This window comes from Amblyomma mixtum, chromosome 5 (assembly GCF_055824585.1).
Source record: "Amblyomma mixtum isolate Tamu chromosome 5, ASM5582458v1, whole genome shotgun sequence".
Lineage (NCBI taxonomy): Eukaryota > Metazoa > Arthropoda > Arachnida > Ixodida > Ixodidae > Amblyomma > Amblyomma mixtum.
The window spans coordinates 80,871,755-80,891,867 of record NC_143016.1 but is presented as its reverse complement, the minus strand read 5'-3'; the positions used below and the strand labels follow the sequence as shown (position 1 = coordinate 80,891,867).

The 20,113-nt window shown below is 44.7% G+C and overlaps 1 protein-coding gene across 6 annotated transcripts in view; it reads left to right on the top strand.

The window, feature by feature from the left end:
* The first annotated feature begins 13,875 nt into the window (after window positions 1–13,875).
* LOC149342794 (uncharacterized) overlaps window positions 13,876–20,113 on the top strand; it is a 38,927-nt gene continuing 32,689 nt past the window's right edge. The window contains exons 1-5 of one of the 6 annotated variants that reach the window (XM_089545255.1): window positions 13,876–14,450; window positions 15,265–15,344; window positions 15,431–15,516; window positions 15,602–15,675; window positions 16,092–16,255. In XM_089545255.1, coding sequence (XP_089401381.1) covers window positions 14,239–14,450; window positions 15,265–15,344; window positions 15,431–15,516; window positions 15,602–15,675; window positions 16,092–16,255 — 616 coding nt within the window. In that variant the 5' untranslated portion in view covers window positions 13,876–14,238. Of the gene's footprint in view, window positions 14,451–14,966; window positions 15,093–15,220; window positions 15,345–15,430; window positions 15,517–15,601; window positions 15,676–16,091; window positions 16,256–20,113 lie in introns of those variants that run through there. The other 5 variants (XM_089545253.1, XM_089545254.1, XM_089545256.1 and 2 more) reach the window with 5 other exon arrangements.

Sequence of the window (20,113 nt, the reverse complement as noted above, 5' to 3'; positions counted from 1 at the left end):
GGAAGCCGAAGGCTGTTGCGTAAAGCAAAACATCAATGAACGAACATTAAATAACTTCAGGAAGAATATAATGGAGACAAGCTGGGATAACGTTTATAGATTAAACTCTGCCAATGACGCCTATAACGAGTTTATCAACCTCTTTGCGCTTGCGTATACTCAATCTTTCCCTTTCGTCCAGATTAAAAAAGCTAAGAAGTCTCGCAAGCCTTGGATCACGAAAGAATGCATTAATATGATAAAAAAGAAGGACAAACTATTTAAACATTTCCTAACCACACGTGATCCAAGTGACTGGAATAAGTTTAAGAAACATAGAAACAGAACAAATGCTTTACTAAGAAATCAAAAGCGTAATTACTTGCATAATGTATTTGAACTCGGTAGCAGCAAGAAACCGGAACTAATGTGGAACAAAATAAATGTATTATTAAATCGTTTTCCCACCAACAGAGACCTCAGTGAGATAACAGTGAACAACGAAATTCTGCGTGATAAGGATCTAGCCGAAGCATTTAACCACTTTTTTTGTAATTTAGTTTCAAGTTCTTATTATCCTGAAGCTCAAATTGGTGTGAGTAGAAACTCAAACACACTTTTCTTAGAACCAACAAGTGAGAGCGAACTCAGCACAGTGTTCTTATCGCTCAGAAATAGCCATGCTACTGACATTGACAATATTCAAATAATTCCTGTCAAATATGTTCTTGACTTAATATTACCGCAGCTTACACATATCTACAATCTTGCCCTCTCAACCGGTATCTTCCCGGAGAGAATGCAAATATCCAAAGTTATAGCAATATTTAAATCAGGTGACAAAAATTCATTCCATAATTACCGGCCCATTTCGATTTTGCCGGTGTTTTCTAAAGGCTTAGAAAAAATAATACACTTGAGAATAACAAAATTTGCAAATAAATATGATCTTATCAGTGCATCCCAGTTTGGATTCCGTAAGGGGAGATCTGCAGAACTGGCACTTTTAACACAAAAAGAAATAATCCTGAAAGCATTTGAGGATAGGAAAATTGCAGCGGGCCTCTACATTGACTTTTCTAAGGCATTCGACAGTCTCAATCACCTAACACTATTAAAGAAATTGGAATTATATGGGATACGGGGAATCTCATTATCATTAATGACATCATATTTGCAAAATCGAAACCAATGTGTAGCAATAGGCAAACATTTATCGACCTATAAAAGAGTTTTGACAGGTGTACCTCAAGGAAGCATCCTAGGACCCTTACTATTTAATTTTTACATTAATGATATCATAAATATCACCTCGGATGCCAAGTTTATCATATATGCAGATGATGCAACCTTGTTGTTTTGTAGTCAAAGTTATGATTGCCTAGAAAGAGACATGAACAGAACTCTCAAGGACTTAAGTTTATGGAGCTCGTTAAATTCATTACAACTAAATGGGAAAAAAACAAAGGCAGTAATTTTCACCCCAAGACAGTCTACATTTACAAAAAGTATCAATTTATCTATTCGTCACACAGCAATAGAACTTGTCGATACTATTAAAACTCTTGGTGTATATTTTCATAAACATATGCTCTGGGATGTGCATGTAAATAACGTCGTTTCTCGAATTTCAAGGACTGTGGGTATACTAGCTAAATTCAAAAATTTCTTACCTCCTGCTGTTAAACTTCATTTGTTTAATGCGTTATTTATGTCTAATGTGAACTACTGTTTTCTTGTTTGGGGTAACACTACATTTACAAACTTAAATCAAATTCAAATTCTACAAAAGAAAGCCGTTCGACTAATCGCAGGTGTGGAGGCAAATACACACACCAGAAGCCTTTTCACGAAATTCAAAATACTTTCCATACATAGCCTTTATTATTTCACCTTGGCCAGAAGATATAAGCAAGATCTTCATAGCGAGGAGGCTCTTATTCCATCCATAGCAAACTTAAAATTAAGAGAAGGCAGGTTGACGTCTCGGTCTCCAGAAATTTGGAAGGTTCCTTTTTTGCGTACAAATTTTAGCCGTCAAATGTTAGAGTATTCCCTTCCATCGTTACTTAACTATCTTCACAGTCATAACATCCATTTAGAAAATATTAGCATGTCAATGTTGAAGACTTTTTTTTCGTCATAATAGAGATGGTACCTTCACTAAGAATTGTATAATGATGATGTATTTTTTTTTCCTACTTTTATATATGTATTGTGCCTATGCTATCTTCCGACATGAAAATGCAATATTCTTATTTTGCTATTTTGCTTCAGTTAGTGCAGTGGCTTTGCACATTCATTTTTTTTTGTGTGTGTTGAGTGTGTTTGGATAATTAATCACTACGTTGCGCAACCGTTGTATGCCTTGTAAAGAGGGGCTTGAACCTCGTCAAGTGAACTATTTTTCACTTTTGTTCAAGCCCCTACCGCTTTGACGGAAATAAATCCTATCATATCATAAGAGGAAAACTGCTTTAATTAGTTCGTTGATTAACTAAATATGTTAATAAACTTTTCTAATTTTTATTTTAGGGGTTATGTTGTATTCGCAGAATTGGAGATCGTCCTCCAAACAGTCCAACCGAGAAAAAACAATTTTTATTAAAATTTTTTCACGCACGTTGCAAGGCGCGAAAAAGTCACCCTGGTAGGCATCTTCACACCGTAACTCAGCGGCGGTGAGCGCCTCTGACGTAGTTCGCTCCGCCCTGCGCTTTGCGTCACACGGCTGATATCACCTGAAGCCCGGACGGGGGGCCTGCGCTATCGCTGCTTGTTTCGCTTCGCTCCGCGGCCTCACGGAATGCCGCGTTGGAACAAAAACGCATTGACACAAAGCGCAGGGCGGAGCGAACTACGCCACAGGCGCTCGCTGACGCTGTGCTACAGTGTGAAGCTGCCTACCAGGGTGACTTTTTCTCGCTTCGTAAGGCGCGCAAAATATTTTTTCATTTAAATTTTTTTTCTTGGCTGGACTGTTTGGAAGACGATCTACAATTCTGTCAATAAAAACATATCCCCTAAAATGAAAATTATAAAAGTTAATTAACGTATTCAGTTAATCAGCGAACTTATTAAAGTAGTTTGCTTCTTACCTGGCGTCCGCCGTAGCCCTCAGTATAGCCCCAGGGTAAAAATAAATCTAAAGGAATTTACCTTTCTTTAAAAATTTTAGACCTTCTAAAAAAAACACCCGGTATATATAATAGCAAAACTGATTTCTTGGCAGCTGACTGATCAATATGAGGTAAAGTCACCAGAAATTCAAAAACATGACAGGATTTAATTCACGACCAGCCTTTTTCTAAAAAGGCGAAAAAGCCATTCGAAAAAGGGTGGTCCTCCAGCCGAAACGTCGTGAATTAAATCCTGTTATGTTTTTTTTTTCAGTTTCTATATATATATATATATATATATATATATATATATATATATATATATATATATATATAGCAAACAAATGAAGGGGAATGAGGGGCTCGTTTCGTGGAGGTCGTGGGTTCGGATCCCACCGGCGGCATATGGTTGTTTTTTCTTCTGTTTTTCTAATCAATTAGCTTTAAGCGACAGTAATATTCGTACTTGATCAACACCACAAAAAAAAATAAATTAAAAAAAAATCCCCTGTGCTCCTTGGTTTCTGTGGCTGTTGGCTTCTCTCATATATATATATATATATATATATATATATATATATATATATACATGTATAGGTTCCAATGGGCCAGTTTACTAGTGTAAGTGCAGCATTACGACAAACCCGACTGTTACTTTCAAAGGTTTATTTTGCCAACAGTTTCGGGAATGGTATTCCCTGTTTTCCCTTGAGCTGTTAGAAGAAACAGCGCAAAGATGGCGTGGACGGTGAGAAGGAATACTTACAAGACGGGCGCTTGCTACCAACTGATTCATTTCTCTTCAAATATACAACCATTCTCCATGCACAACATCTATCACACGTTCAAGCGATAAACCTATATTCCTCCATGCAGTCATTGCTTAATAACAGCACACGCCACAGTTCTACGCAGCAAAAAACAAAAAAAATTGACATAGAATTTGTTTATAACCTGTAATAAACAACCAATAGCCAGTACACAGAATCATATATCTTTTAACCAGTCTGTGTCAAAAGAGAAAAATGAAAAAGGCGAAAACAAGGAATCAGTGTACACAGTTAAAATGGTTAAAGCCGTTCGTAGCAAAGCAGTGACAAAAATGAAAAAAAGCGATCCCAGTCAAAGGGTAATCAAGACATGAAAATCGCAGAAAAGACAACAGGAATCACCTCCGAAAAAAAGAAACAGCCTATGTGTCCGTCCAGAAATTGCAGCTTTCTATCAGGGAGAGAAACCAAGGGTGTGCTGACACACTTCTCTCTTCTTCAGTGGTTATGGCGCTCGGCTGCTGACCCGAAAGACGCGGGTTGGATCCCGGCCGCGGCGCTCGAATCTCGATGGAGGCGAAATCCTAAGGCCCTTGTACTGTGCGATGTTAGTGCACGTTAAAGAACCCCAGGTGGTTGAAATTTCCGGAGCCCTTCACTACGGCCTCTCTCATAGCCTGGGTCGCTTTGGGACCTTAAACTCCATAACCCAAATCAAAACCAAACCATTTAGAAATACTGAAAGCTTGGATAATCTCTCGCCCCAGTTTGACTTTGGCGTATGCAAGAAACTTGGTTTTGTTGAAGAGTGGTTTACAACACGGCTGTTACAATGGTATGCCAAGGAACCGCCGGATTTACTTTTACGTTCAAGTTGTGCTGTGTCCATTGTAAACACTACTGCAAGTGAGGGAGATCTTATAGATAAGTTTGCTCCTGCATTTTGTGCACTTGGTGAGGTGCTTCTCAGAGCATGATTCGTGCTTTCGATCACCAAGCATCGCACAGGCCTTTCCAAGCTTGTATGGGGCAGAGAAAACCATTTTGACCTGTCATCTTCTTAATATTGTGCGACAGCCAGTCCATGGGAATACGGAATGACCTGGCTGTTCGCTTCGTGCTTCGCTTTTCTGTCTCTGTTGTTTTGTTCAGCAGGCTGTCACAAATGCTGGAAATAAATGCGCTAGGATAACGAGCACTAATTAGTCGAGCCACTTGGTCATCGAAGCTTTGACTCAAAACGTGCGGGCAAGATTTATTGAAAAGTGCGTGAAGATTAGTGCTAGCTGCAGCCCGTTCTACCAGCTTAGAATGAACGCTATCGAAAGGTAGCGCAATTTTCTTGCTCGAATCAAACAAAACGAGCTCGAACGCAAAGTTGAGGAACTCACAAAAGCACTAAAGGAACAACAGCGGGAACTCGACACGACTAGAGCCCTTCCAAAACGACAACCACAGGCATCGAACGAAGGAGACCTTGAAACACGAATGCAACAGATGATGCAGCAGATGATGCAGCAGATGATGCAGGATATGGTGCAGCAAATCCAGTCGCAAATGCAAGAGATGCAAGTACAATTCCAAGGGCAGATCTCAGAGATCAGAAGCGCTTTTAGAAAACAAAAACATACCGAAAACATTAGGGAAAGGGCGTACAACCGTCCAGCGCTAACAGCTTTCGCAAACGAACAAGGCAACAGCAGTAACGCGTAAACATGATCAGTACGGATAGGGAAGAACAAGAACACTTAGATATTTGGCAATGGAACTGCAGAGGCTACCGCAAAAAGCAGGCCCTCTTAAAAAAATATATAAACACACAACTCACACCTCCTGATGTAATTGCGCTCCAAGAGACTGGAATCAAGCCGACCTTACAAGGGTACGAGGTTTACGAGAGTCAAAACGAAGGTAAAGCGGCCGTCCTAGTCAGCAAAACCATTACCGCCATCAGGCACGATACCATCGCCGACACCGACATTGAACACGTGCTTGTTGGACTCATTCCGAAGAAGCGAAAGGGACGCAGCACGTTCTTACTGAATGCGTACAGCCCGCCGAGACAAAGAAAAGCCAAACTCTCCGAACTGTTTTATGGAGCGCACAAGCCAGCCAAAGAAAATGCACTCATCATCGTAGGAGATTTCAACGCCATGGACAGGAGTTGGGGATACCAGAAACAAGACATCAAGGGAAGAACATTAGTGGAAGTAGCGGAATACTTTGGCTGCAGTCTAATCACAGATCCTGCGACCCCCACGAGAATCGGGAATAGCGTGAGCACGGACACATGCCCGGACCTCACCTTCGTAAGGAAGAGCAGGGAGTCACAGTGGGAAAACATGATGGAAAATCTAGGCAGCGATCACTTTATCCTCCGGACACGAATAGCATCCGACACCATAAGACGCCAGATTGGACAGGCGAAAATCACTGACTGGAACGCGTTTCGCGGGGCTTGCAACAAATCTGAAGGCGGTATCCAATCACTGGAGGAATGGAGCGGCATGCTGAGAGAAACGCGACAACGATGCACAAAAAGTCCAAGGAGAACGACAGCAACGCCCGAAGTAGACGCCCACCTCCTCAGGCTATGGGAAGCGAGACGCAGTCTCACCAAAAGATGGCGGAAGCAAAAACACAACAGGAAACTAAAACTAAAGATAGCAGAAATTACGGCAAAGGCGGAAGAATACGCGACGCAACTCGCGAAACAAAATTGGGAACAACTCAGCGACTCGCTTAGGGGAACTCTAGGCACAGCCAGAACCTGGAATCTCTTAAGAGCACTAATCGATCCGACCAAAATAAAATCAGAAAACAATAAAGCCATCCACAGGTTCATCCACTCCTTCGAGGGATCAGACATCGCCCTACTGGAGAAGGCACGAGAAAAATGTTTTGGCGTTCACAATCCCCCGCGATACCAAGGAACGTATCGAGGAGCAGAAAACGAGAAACTCGACCGCCCCATAACTGTGGAAGAGGTTTACGCGGCCATAAGAAACACCACCAGAAACACGGCAGCCGGAGCGAACAGAATCGACAACGCCCTAATCCGCAACCTGAGCGACGACCTCATACAAGAGCTCGTCAGCTTTCTTAACAAACATTGGGAGGCGGAGACGGTTCCCGAAGATTGGAAACACGCCGAAGTAATAATGATACCTAAACCTGGTAAAAAGCTACAAATTGAAAACCTCAGGCCCATATCACTCACGTCGTGCCTTGGCAAGCTTTACGAACGGGTTGTAACTTTAAGACTTCAAAATTACATGGAAGATAACGACTGTGTACCACATACCATGTTCGGCTTCAGAGAGAAGCTCTCGACGCAGGACGTTCTCCTCCAAATACAAGAAGATGTCCTGCGAAACGTACCTCGGACGGGAGAAAATGTCATAATGGCCCTGGACATCAAGGGGGCATTCGATAACGTCAGCCACGAAGCGATCCTTACGGGCCTGGACAACCTGGATTGCGGACGCAGAATCCACGGCTTCGTCAAAGCCTTCCTGTCCGATAGAACTGCCACCTTCGGCATAGGAGACATTCGATCGAACAAAATTCGCACTCCGAACAAGGGAACACCCGAAGGGTCAGTTATCTCACCCCTACTCTTCAACATAGCTATGATAGGCCTAGCTCGAAAACTAGAGAACATCGAAGGCATCAGGCATGCAATGTATGCTGACGATATAACAGTCTGGGCAAACACGGGCTGTCTCGGAGAGAAGGAAGAAAGGCTACAGCAAGCGGCCTCTTGTGTAGAGCAATACCTCGCAGAAAGAGGACTCGCATGCTCGACCGAGAAATCGGAACTGCTGAGAGTCTGGAGAGGCAAGCAAAACCGGACCGTCCCAACCAACCAGGACCTAAAACTCAACGTCTACCTAGAAGGGACACCCATACCCGAAAAGACAACAATAAGACTTTTGGGCATGTGGGTTCAATCCAACCAGCGCAGTACTCACACTTTCACATTACTGAAAGCAGCAACGCTACAAGTCGCACGCATGATCACCCGCATCACCAACAGGCGACATGGCATGCGTGAAGAGGACACACTAAAACTAGTAAGAAGCCTAGTAGTTAGTCGAATCACGTACAGCCTACCCTACCAGTGCCTCAACAAAAACGAAATACAACAAGCGGATGCCCTGCTACGCAAAGCGTATAAGACAGCGCTCCGACTACCACGCTACACGTCTACAGAAAAACTCATGGCCCTGGGATTACATAACACCTTGGAGGAGCTACGAGAGGCGCAGCTTGAGTCGCAAAAACTCAGGCTGTTGCAAACAACGACTGGAAGAGCGCTCCTGCAGAGGCTCGGATACCGCGAGCAGATGCGAGAAATGTCGAGGACGGCAACGATCCCCGACGAGCTTCGCAAGACCCTCAAGGTAGCTCCAATACCAAAAAAACATGGATCCCAACCTCCATCGAGGCAGAAGAGAAGCGAGGGCCGAATTCATTGAGGAAACATACGCTCCTCAAGCCACGACCGTGTATACAGACGCGTCTTGAAGAGGAGGAGATACCAAAATCGCTGTAGCGGCGGTGGTCGATTCGTCTTTACGCGAAATGACCAGCGCGTCTCTCTGAGGCTGCACAGCTGCAGAGTCCGAGGAAGTAGCCGTTGCTCTAGCGGTGGCGGAGGGCTATAGAACCGGGCGGTCACTAACAATACTCACGGACTCTCAAACAGCCTGCCGAAATTACATGAATGGCAGGATAGGTCGTCACGCGCTCCGTATACTCCTCGCAGCGAGCGACAGAATTAAAAACCAGGAAGAACAAAACGACAAGATCCCACACAAAATTGTGTGGGTACCGGGGCACACGGGGGTGGCAGGGAACGAAGAGGCCGACAGGATAGCTCGAGGATACATTACTTTCCGAGCATCCGACGAGACCGCGGAACTCGCGCCAGCACCCAGGGAATATTCGGCCATACTACAAAACTATAGAGGCAGAAGAATGCGATATCCCCCACCGCACAAATCTCTCAGCAGAGAGGAAGCTGTCACTTGGAGACAATTACAAACAGGCTCTTTACCAAACCTACATATACTAAACAAAATGCACCCTACTATATACACGGACAAATGTCCCTGGTGCGACGAAAAACCTACTCTATACCACATCACATGGGCCTGCCAAAACATACACGTGGTCCCCAAAATACAAAACCCGAGTGCGGAGCAGTGGGAGAGACTGCTGTCCAGCGACCGCTGTGAAGACCAACAAGGTCTGGTACAGCGAGCTCAACGGGCGGCAGTGGCCAGCGGAGCCCTGGACTGAGGACAACCGACCACTGATTAGAGGCGGACGACTTCGACAGAGAAGGCTCCTGGGGATAGAACCAAGACGTCTCTGAAGATGCCCCCAAACCGCAGGAAAAACCATTAGTGTTAATAAAGTTTTCCCTTCCTTCCTTGAACCTGGGGTGGTGCATCCAGCACACATGTGACTCGAGAGAACTTGACGAAGACATCTAAAAACTGCATTGCGTTGTCTCACAGGTGAACTTGAGTACTGCTGGCTACGGGCAGTAAATGCGCTGGATTTATTACTGGTGAACATAACGTTGTCAGGTTGTACCTCTTGTAAGAAGTCAAGGTAGGTAATCGTGTACGCGGCGGTACACGTTTCCAACATGAAAAACAATAAGGTTTTGTTGAATTCTTCGGTCTATATATATCTGACAGATACATCTCACACATCACTGGAGCAACTGAGGAACATGTACATATTCCGGACTTCTGTACATAAAACTGATAGCCGAAGCTGACCGCTGTAGATTCTAGATAGAATTAAAGTATACCCATAACTAACCGGAACGAGCGCGGCGCTTCATAGAAGACGTAGAAACTGGCATCGAAGCATTGAACAACCATGAGCTGGTGCGCAGTGCGTTTTTACGGTATAACTCTGACTTACCCTTTAGCGCTTACATCGAAAGTGTTCATTGTAACGGCTGGTGTCTTTGCGAGAAAACGTTGCAAAATCAGCGACGACAATTTTGAAAACAACTCCCGTTGAAATTTAACAACGTGTAAAAAATATCAAGCAAGCCGCATTAGTTTATTTAGCTTGAGTGAGTTTTTGTTATGGCAATAAAGTTGGAAGAAAAGTAACGCAATAGTAATCGATTACTGTTCTGTAATTATTAAGTTACTTTTCTGGGGTGGTAACTGACCACTGTAATCAGTTACATTCCAGATGGAGTTATTGTAACTGTAATCGGTCACTTATTTTTTGTAATCTGTACAAGACCGATTATATATGATTAAACGAAGAAATATATAGTGCAAAATGGTTTTGCGTGGCGTTTATTACGGTAGAGAAATTCTAAGGACATATGTGTTTGGTTTGGTTTGGTTTGGTTTATGGGGTTTAGCGTCCCAAAGCGACTAAGGCTATGAGAGACGCCGTAGTGGATGGCTTAGGAAATTTCGACCACCTGGGGTTCTTTAACCATCGCACAGTACACGAGCCTCTAGAATTTCTCCTACAAAGAAATTCGACCGCCGCAGCCGGGATCGAACCCGCGTCTTTCAGGTCAGCAGCCGAGCACCATAACCACTGAGCCACCGCGGCGGATTTGTGTCCCCCTAAGGTGGAGCGCAATTAACACACCAACATGCATCGTCTGCTCAACGGATGCATGCAGCATATGTACGTTCGACGATGAGTTCCTTGTGTGAAGAACAGATCATCCCTTCTGTCGTGACTATAGAGGAACAGAGTTCTGCGCCACGTTGAAGCCGGCGTTCATCGGCACATGGGGTGCGCCTTTCGACGGCTGTTTCTCTGCTCTAAGCCAGAGGGCTGACGGTACTGTAAGCGTAGGAAGCCAGCTCTTCTGGCTCGGAGACTAACCAGCCGCTGCTGCGATTCAAGGAAATTATAACGCATTATAGCGACATCCACCGCCTTTTCCCGGCCCCTGCAAAGGGGCTGAGTAAGACGGAGGAGCGAACTTTAAGGCGCCTGCAGACAGGTACTCTACTCTGTCCTGCAATCTTAAAGCATTACGATCCTAACACGGATGGGCGATGCCCACACTGTGGGGAGACCTGTGATATCTTCCACATGGTGTGGGCATGTACTCAAAATCCCCACCTCCCCCCTTCCCCTACCCCTTCCAGAGAGGCATGGGAGACTGCCCTTCTCAACTGCTCCTCGCTTGAGTCCCAAAGGGCTCTGGTGAAACGGGCTAGAGACGGGGCATTGTCATGCGGTGTCCCGGACTAGGGACGCCGACCATGTAGCGTGGCCACTCTGTGGCTCCCAAACTCTATTTCAGAAATTAAAAGTTTTCACCACCACCACCACCACCAAGCTTCACACTAATTGAGTTAGCCACGTAGATGACCGTGTATGCGAATGACCGACATTTATTTACGTGGGTCGCTCAGCGCCAACGATGCCGACTGAACGAACGCTACTTTCAGTCGGGTAAGCGATTTCATCGTCGTGCAAGGTAAGGTTGCCGATGTCTTCGGCGCGTGGGTGCACCGCCACATCGCTGTCGTCATCCAGACGGTCGAACTCGCGAGGATGCGCTCCAACCGCGCGACGTGTTTGCTGCCAGAAAAAAATTACAGGATTGCATTTGTCTGCTTAAGACCGGAAAGCTTTCCCTTTCCTCTATTTCTCCTTCTATATTTCTTTTTTTTAATGTCATTATATATATGTTGCTTATCAACCGTTGGTTAATCAACTCTTGCATTTTATTTCAATTGCCTTACAACTTATGATTGATAGTTCGTGCGGACAACTTCCGTCCCCGCCACTCACGAGAATAGCGTTTTGCGTCTGAAACGCCTGTCTTCTTTTTTCGTCTGCTCGCCTGCACCTCCAAAACAAGCGGTGTAGAAAGTGCAGTTCTCGTGCTACACTACACGTAAAAAAAAACTGAGTTCGTATTAAGGCGAATGCCTTTAATAATGTCTCATCGTTGTAAGCAGCAGTTGTCGACAGAAATGTCACGCTTTTCAATTGGTCGAAACGGTCGTGACGTCACAGTGCGCGAATTTCAAACGGGGCCAATTGTACTTCGGATAGTAACCATGCAACCAATTTCAGGCATCGTATAGTGATGTTCGAAGTGGGACTGAGCTTAGTTAATTGCTTAATTACCCAAATTAACTTTTCTAGTCAGCCCATATAAATAAATAAAACCGACTAAGAAATTGGTCGACCTCGGGGATCGAACCCCGGTCTTCGGCGTGCGATACGAGCATGCTATCCACTCCGCCATGCCAGCTCGATGGTTTGGAATGAACAAAGGCGCGTCTAGTGAATACGGTGTCTTCGCTCACTCCCATCCTCCTCCCTTCCCTTCCAGAGAGGTTTAGGTGTCCACCGAGATATGAGAGACAGATACATTACCTTTCCTCAAAAACCAATTTACCGACGAGCGAGGCGTAGAACCGAATGGGCGATGGCGTTCTATGGACTCCCTGGCAGCCTTGCAAGACGCTGTCGTGTGCCACTCTTAGAGGCGAAGCTTAACATCCTAACCACACATCAGTGACCACACTTTAGGTCAAAAAAGTGCCCCCCTGAATTTTGACGGCTGTCTATCGAGATATGCGAGACAGTTACTGCGTAATTTCCTTTCCTCAAATACAATTCTCATTTTCTTTGTCTTCTTTCACTCCCACTTCCTCCCTTCCTCTACGGTGCGGTTCAGGTGTCCACCGAGATGACAGAGAATTACTGCGCCATTTCCTTTCCTCAAAAAGCGTTGCGTTCAAAGGGCAAGGCATCGCGCCGAACGGGTGGTGGCGTTTCGTGGACTCCCTGGCAGCGCTACAACACGGTGTCGCGTTGCACTCCTAAAGGCGAACCTTAAGCGTCATTAATTAGCAGTTAATTAGTAGTCAGGCATTTATCAGTAATTAAGCATTAATTAGTGATTTGTGGTTGGTTGGTTGGTTTATGGGGTTTAACGTCCCAAAGCGACTAAGGCTATGAGAGACGCCGTAGTGGAAGGCTTCGGAAATTTCGACCACCTGGGGTTCTTTAACGTGCACTGACATCGCACAGTACACGGGCCTCGAATTTCGTCATCACTTAGTAATTAGTACTCAATTATATGTGACGCCACCAGTGCCACAGAAGCAGCGAAAGTGGTGCGGAAAGCGCTTTCGCCTCTACGCACTTTAGACAGTCAAAGTGCCCCCTCAATTTTTTCCTTGGAGTAAAATTGGTAAACTGGTTTTTGAAGAAAGGAAATGGCGCAGTATCTGCCTCTCATATCTCGGCGGACACCTGAACCGCGGACACCTGAACCGCGCCGTAGGGAAGGGAGGAAGGTGGGAGTAAAAGAAAGAAGGAGGTGCCGTAGTGGAGGTCTCCGGAATAATTTCGACCACCTGGGGATCTTTGAGGGGGGGGGGGGGGGGTGACATTAAAGAGCTTCCAGCCATGAAGAAAGCCACCGAGAGCCCCGCGCACCTCCGCGCACCCTCTACCAGTTATGTGGTATCATAACGGCAAAGCTGGCTGTAATAGTGGTCTGTCACAGCCTGCCCTCTCCTAATCACGTGGTATCACAGCGGCGGAGCGGTGAGCGCGCGCAGGTGCACCTCTGCTTGGCGAATCATGTGGTTTGCCTGCGCTCCGGGGCTTTAAAGCCCCAACTCATGAGCACGTCCACAATCTGTTCTCGCTTCGGCGAGCGCGGCTTCGGCCGCGTATCTGTTTTTTGAGCAGCGTCCGCTCCGGCGGACGCAGTTGTTGCTGCGACGCGCGTCTTTCCTTTCCTCTCCCACCTTCCTCTTATCTTTTAACTCTCCTCTATCTGCACGTGGCAGCGGTGGTGGCTTGGCTCGAGCCAGTAGCAGGCCCGTGCAATTTCCTTTTCATCCTTCTCTCAGTCACAACAACAACAACAACACGTCCACAGTGAGCGTGCGGAGCGCCTGTGCGCCCAGCACGCGCTGCGACGAGCGTCGAAAAGAGGAATGCATCTCTGACTGAAAAAATGTCAAGCCGTGAACAAAAGATGGTTGGGGAGCTGCAAGGATTCCAAGAAAATTTGAGGGACCCTGAAAGAGCTTTCAGTTCAACTAGACCCTTCTCATCACTATCCTTTCATTCCAACTTCCCCAAACACGGCGCAACGGCGGTGATTCCCTCTCAGAGGAGACAGTTGAACGCGCCGTGTTCCCCTTTTCTAATTCATAATCATCAAGAACCTCAAGAAGAAGAAGAAAGAGCTTTAAGCCATGAAGAAAAGAGTCGCCGAGAGCCCCGCGCTCCTCCGATTGTTGAAAACCGGACCCCGCTTCTGACGCGGGCGCTAGAAGCCCGTGCGCAGGCGCCGATATCTGACACTGTCGGATACGAGCATGGAGGAAAGAATGGATACGAGCGTCGTAGACGCGCTCGGAGGCGGCCGACGCGCCGCTCATGCGCAGACCTGCTCTGGCCGACGCGTGGGCCCCCAAGTGCGCAGGACGCGCGCGCCGAAAAGCTCCGATGGAACGCGCATCAAGATTGACCTTGGCAGACATGTAGTAGCTGTCGCTCTAAAAAATCGCTCTACTCGGCTTCACAGCACGTAAGCAGTCTTTACTGATTTTTTTACATATATTAAGAACTTTTTTCCTAATTTGTTATAAATATTTTGCCGCGTACATTACCAATCTCCTGCGGAGGAGCACTCCATGTACCAGCGCCTATGTAAGACCGGCTTAGGCCTTATTGTAGACTGCGAAAATTATAGTGAACTAGAATACTGTAGCGAAAATGTTAAACATCGCAGAGACGATTTTAAACGAGCAAGGCCTTTGGATCTTCGGGTATCAGTAACGTGGATAGCGCTTCATACGATGATTCTGATAAGACATCGGTATCTATGTTTTAGGTTCTTGCGTCTATGAATCACCCTTTTCGAAATTATCCTCAAATCCACCACCTCATGAAAATGAGCGTTGAAAGAGGTTTACTACTCCATCACAAAGGAGACAGTGGAGCTTTATAGGTTAACAAAGTAGACGCAAGTCTCCACGCCGCTGAGGCCACAAACGCCTCTGGCCAACCGCGTCATATGCGGCGGCGACCAGATACACGTCTGGTAACACTGAATACATTTTTATTTTTCCCTCGCACATGGCCGCACATGGCTGTGGTTGAGGTTGATTGTTGACAGCGGCAGCAACGTTATTTTTACATATATGCGCGCTGTGTCTGCATTTTGAAGGTGCGTAAAATGGTTCGACGCAGTTAGGCAGAGCATATGCCAAACCAGTCGTGTGTTGTTACCTGTCACTATCACTGAGCGTTGCCGTTATCCTTTGTGCTTGTGTCACTTGTCATCTGCATCGACAGACTACCACGACAGACTACCAAAGCCTCATTTGTTGACTTCGTAGCGAAAGAGAGACTGTTGCCTGTTCATTGAAGATGCAGAAGCCGGACGGAGGGAAGGGAGCCAGCCGTGGTGGATGGGGCGGTGAGTGACGTGTTTCTGTTGCGTCGCGCCTTTTGTATTCCTCAACAAAGCGGAGTTTGTTCGCACTGCTTTGTTTTCTCCTGCAGACCAGAGGCAGCAGAGAGGCGGAAGGTCAGATCAGGCCGACAAGCGGAAAGTATTTGTTGGGAACGTCGGCGCTGAAGCCACAGAGGTGCCCATTCCTGCACTGTTGGTTTATTTTTGTGATTACCTTTCCCGAAGCTAACGGTCGCTTGACTGTTTGCGGTTTCATGCAGGATGACGTTCGCCGGGCTTTCGAAAATTTAACCGTTGAGAGCATGAACCTGCGATTCGAAGGCGAGAAAAGAGCGTAAGTGGGTCAAGCGTGCTGTTTCATTCGTCATTGCAGTAGCAGTGTTTTTTTTTTTTTTTTTGCTAACTACAGCGCTTTGTTTCAAAACTATGTGCACTGATTATTAGAAACGCTAGTTTCTAGGATGAGCCATTTTTATAATTTTTTTTTTACTGTCATGAAATGTGAATCATTTCTCCATTATGGTGGAAGGGTTACATGTGTCATAAGTTTTCTGGTTGTAAAGATCTGCATGCATTTTGTCGTAGGATTTCACAGTACGCCTTTATGTAGTTAAGCAGGTTACAAGTGCATAGCAGAGTCATCAAGTGACAATTTTGGTTCCTTGTATATGCACAATGCACATTAGCCAGTGCTTCTCTGGACAATGTTGCACCTTTGATTAACAGGTGTATTTCTCCAATTATCTGCAGCCATTGCTTTGTCACCTTTTCAACGGAAGCGGAAGCGCAAGAGGCTCTGCAGGGGTCGTTCATGCTTAACAACCACCCTATAACTGTCAAGGTTGCATGTTCCCGGCCTGAAGGGGGTGGCGTTTCAAACTCTGCATCAGCAGCCTCTCGGGACCGTGGCGAAGGTATGTGTTCCGAGTTGAGCTCATTTGCTCTCCAGTGACAACGGAAAGTAGCGTGGAACAGAAAGAAAGAACAAGGACAAAGGGAGGGGACGCATTCTAATACCCGTGCCACACGCGCACAAGAAATGGCAGTAAATGCTTAAGGCCTTAAGTTTGTTAATGCCATTATTTTCGGAGTTGGTGCTACACGTCCACATTTAATGCCATTATCGAAAGTGGCGATGACGATAACGCTTGCAAGGTAGACAAAAGTTCCATCTGAATATAAACATTGCTAATTAGCACAATACATCGGGAATTTTGTTCAAATGTTATGTAAAAACGATTTTCCAGAAAATACGGCTGTTCCTGTTTTACAAGTCGAAAAAGTAGCCATAAACTCGCATGTCAGCACACAAGTCGAGAGTACCTGTCAATAAGGCTGGTGAAAATGGCGCTCTTCGCATCGAAAATGCGGTATATAGATGCCTCATGTTAAGAATTAACATTTCCTACTGGTTAGGAATTTGTTACTAACAAAGCTGCATGCTTTTCTGCGTGTGGAATGGGAACGAGAGTACGCATTGGATGGCCGAATGAATTGTGGCGAACTCAGTAGGTCGCGAATGGCAGTAAGGCTAATGCCATTAAATTTACGCGTGTGGCACCGCACGAATGCCATTAAAACTTAAGGCAGTAAGCCCTTAATGGCATTAAATCTGCCCGTGTGGCACGGGTATAAAGAACATTGTCATCATACTAATGTATGCATTGTTTTCTTAAGCTCAGAGAAGTCGTGCACTCTTATTGGGCAAACCTGTGCTGTTGTGAAGACCAGAACAAAGTGCACCAGTAATCACGAGATGTATATTGCTTGCTGCAAAAGCATTGTTTATAAGGTACTGTTGTGTGGAAATAATTACTTAGTCCAAACTGGCTGGTGCATTAATGCTCGACTACATGAGCACGAAAAAAGGTGTGTACCGGCAGACTGACAGGCAGGAAATGCACTACAGGAAAGGTCTGTGTGCGAAAGTTCGAATGATCTATCATGGATCTGTCACTTAAAACAAGCATGAAGCTGTTGTGTCTTGCTAGAGAACGGAGTTTTTCCTCGTGTACAGACAAGTAATGTATTTGTAAACAATGTTTGCACTGCTGTCGTAGCCATAGAAAGGTGTATGCACAAGGAGAAAGCAGTTAAATAAATAAAAATAAAGGGAGACTTAAGGGAAAGTCAATGGAAATGAGAAGTTGGATTAGAGTGATAGGTCACCATTCGGACTGCCAGAATTTTTTATGTATGAAAAGGTGAATATGTTGATGAGAAAATCGTAAAGGAAGTCCCTGATTTCTGCCCTTAACACCCACATGAAACACTGGTGGTGTTGCATCATTTTTTGCAACTTCGTCCCTCATGCTAATCAGAATGGTTTATCTCTCACCAGTCAGATAGTAAACAAAACAAAACCACTTTTGTTGCTAATCACGTGGTCCTTTGTTCCAATATTTATCAACAGATATCACCATCACATTGTTTTCCATGAAGCCCTGCGCTAATGGCAGCCTCGCTATTTGGAAAGAGCACAAACATTGAGAACTGCCTGGTTTGCATTTCTGAAGTATAGTTTGTGTGCATGTTAGCTTCACATAGGCTAACTGCAGCATTTGAAGTGAGCGACGCTTGGATATCTCTTATCTTAACACACCGCGTTGCACTGTTTTCCTGTTGAGGCAGTGCTTCCTGTAGAAGTAGTTTTGCACTTAAAAGCACTGAGACAGTGATGGCCAGAGATGAGTTAACTTGATCAGGCTCTGTTGTCAGAATTCTCGAGGGTCACCACTAGTCTTGCACTTTGCCGATTTCCCTGCCTATGCAAGCTCTTTTCGTTGTCAGCATGATACAGTAGCAGTCATTAGAAAATTGCATTATACAAAACAGGTTATGCATAACAAAGGGGCGTGAAACAACTATAACACGTAGTTAGAAATGTGACTGAAATAAATCAACAAAAACAAGTCACTCACAATAATCTTCTCCCACAAGTTGTTAGTGATTTCAACGATTACTTTATTAACATTGATTCTAGCCTTACCAGTCAATTCCCATTGCAGTTAAATGCCTCATCTGTACCAAAAGCTGTCTGTAACAACTTCTGTTTGCATGATATTACCACTGAGACCTCCATTAAGTAAGATGGCAGTAAACAAAGTAGTCAAGTCCACTTATAACAATACTGGTTATAACAATATATCGGATATAACAATGGTCGGTCATGGCACCATCAGCTTTGCCATGTGTTCTATGGTAAAATAAACTGCTTATAGCAATGCTGTCAAGGCACATTATTGGTTATAACAATTAAATCTGGTAATTGAGTGTCAACCATTACAGAAAAAGAAAAGAAATGCTACAACCACACCAGCAAAACCATGCTTACAACACAAAAGCGTGCATGTGTGGGGCCGACCAATGGACTAAGCTGGCGCAGCAACGCCACGAAAGCAAAAGAGGCAGGCGTCATCGCATCAGGAGAGCTGCTGCATTGCTGCATTGGCTACGCACGCCATGCGTACCCCTAATCAGTCAGTGCAGCGCACGTGCATGCAGCCAGCGTGGTTTTTCTCTTGTCAGCTATCACTGCACCCTTGGTTCTGCATGCTTCTTGAATTTCCCATAAGAATAGCTTCCAAAAAGCCGGCTTGATTCCTGTGATGTGGAGGTGCGCAAAGCTCCCGGTGGCGCAGTGATGGCGGTGCTTTGGTTATCGGTGAACGGTGAACATTGTTCCGGTTCCCTGAAGTTCGATTTAACGAGCTTTTACAGGCATTAGAACAATCAAACCCCTCTGGGTATTTACTGTCAATAAATGCTCTGAAGTTTGTCATCCTTTCTTTTTTTTCGGCACAACCATGTTATAACAATTATTGGTTATAACAATGGTATTTCCATGGCACTTGAATATTGTTATAAGTGGGCTTGACTTAGTTGTTCATGTTGGCATTCAGAGAAGGGTAATCCAAGATAACACTGATATCCTCTTTCCTCACTTGTGCCACTTTTTCAGTCACTGCCTAGATAATAATTGTTACCCAGATATATTAAGAGTTTCTAAAGCGGCTCCATATACAAAGCAAGAGATCCAAACCAACCTGGTAATTACAGGGCAATATCGGTACTGGAGGTGCTTAACACTCACTGCGAAAAGCTAATTGTGCAGCAGGCTAAAAAATTTTTTGAAATGAGTAATACTATTACACCTTAGCAGCATGGCTTTCTTGGAAGTAGATAAACTTCTACAGCTTTATTTACTTTATCAGGAGCCATTAATTCCACCATGCATCAAAATAAAATAGCCATCATTGTTTCCTTAGGTATTAAAAAGGTATTTGACATGGTTCATCTTCCTATATTGCTGCAGAAACTATTTAAATTTTTTAATGTCTGTTTGTTCTGTCGGGAGCAAAAAGTACTTATCAATGATTGCATATCAGATGTCAAAAACATAGCGTGGTGTACTGCATGGTTCTGTTATGGGTTTCATATCATTTTTACTTTAATTCAATAATCATCCACAGGTACTTCAGTCTTCCCAATTGCTAGCATATGCATGTGATGCTGCTCAAATAGTCACTACAATAATGAGGGAACGGACAATCCTATCTTTCTGGTTCTTAGAAAGCTGCCTAACATTGAACATAGGCAAAACTAAATATGTCGTTTTTGATTTTAGGCTCAAGACAACTATCAGTTCAGTTACACTCACTCTAGGTAGCTTGTTGAGCTAGTTTCTTCATTAAAATACTTAGGGGTTATTTTTAATTTCTGTTTACATTGGAAAGAGCAAATTAACAACATATAAAAATATTTAGCTTTCG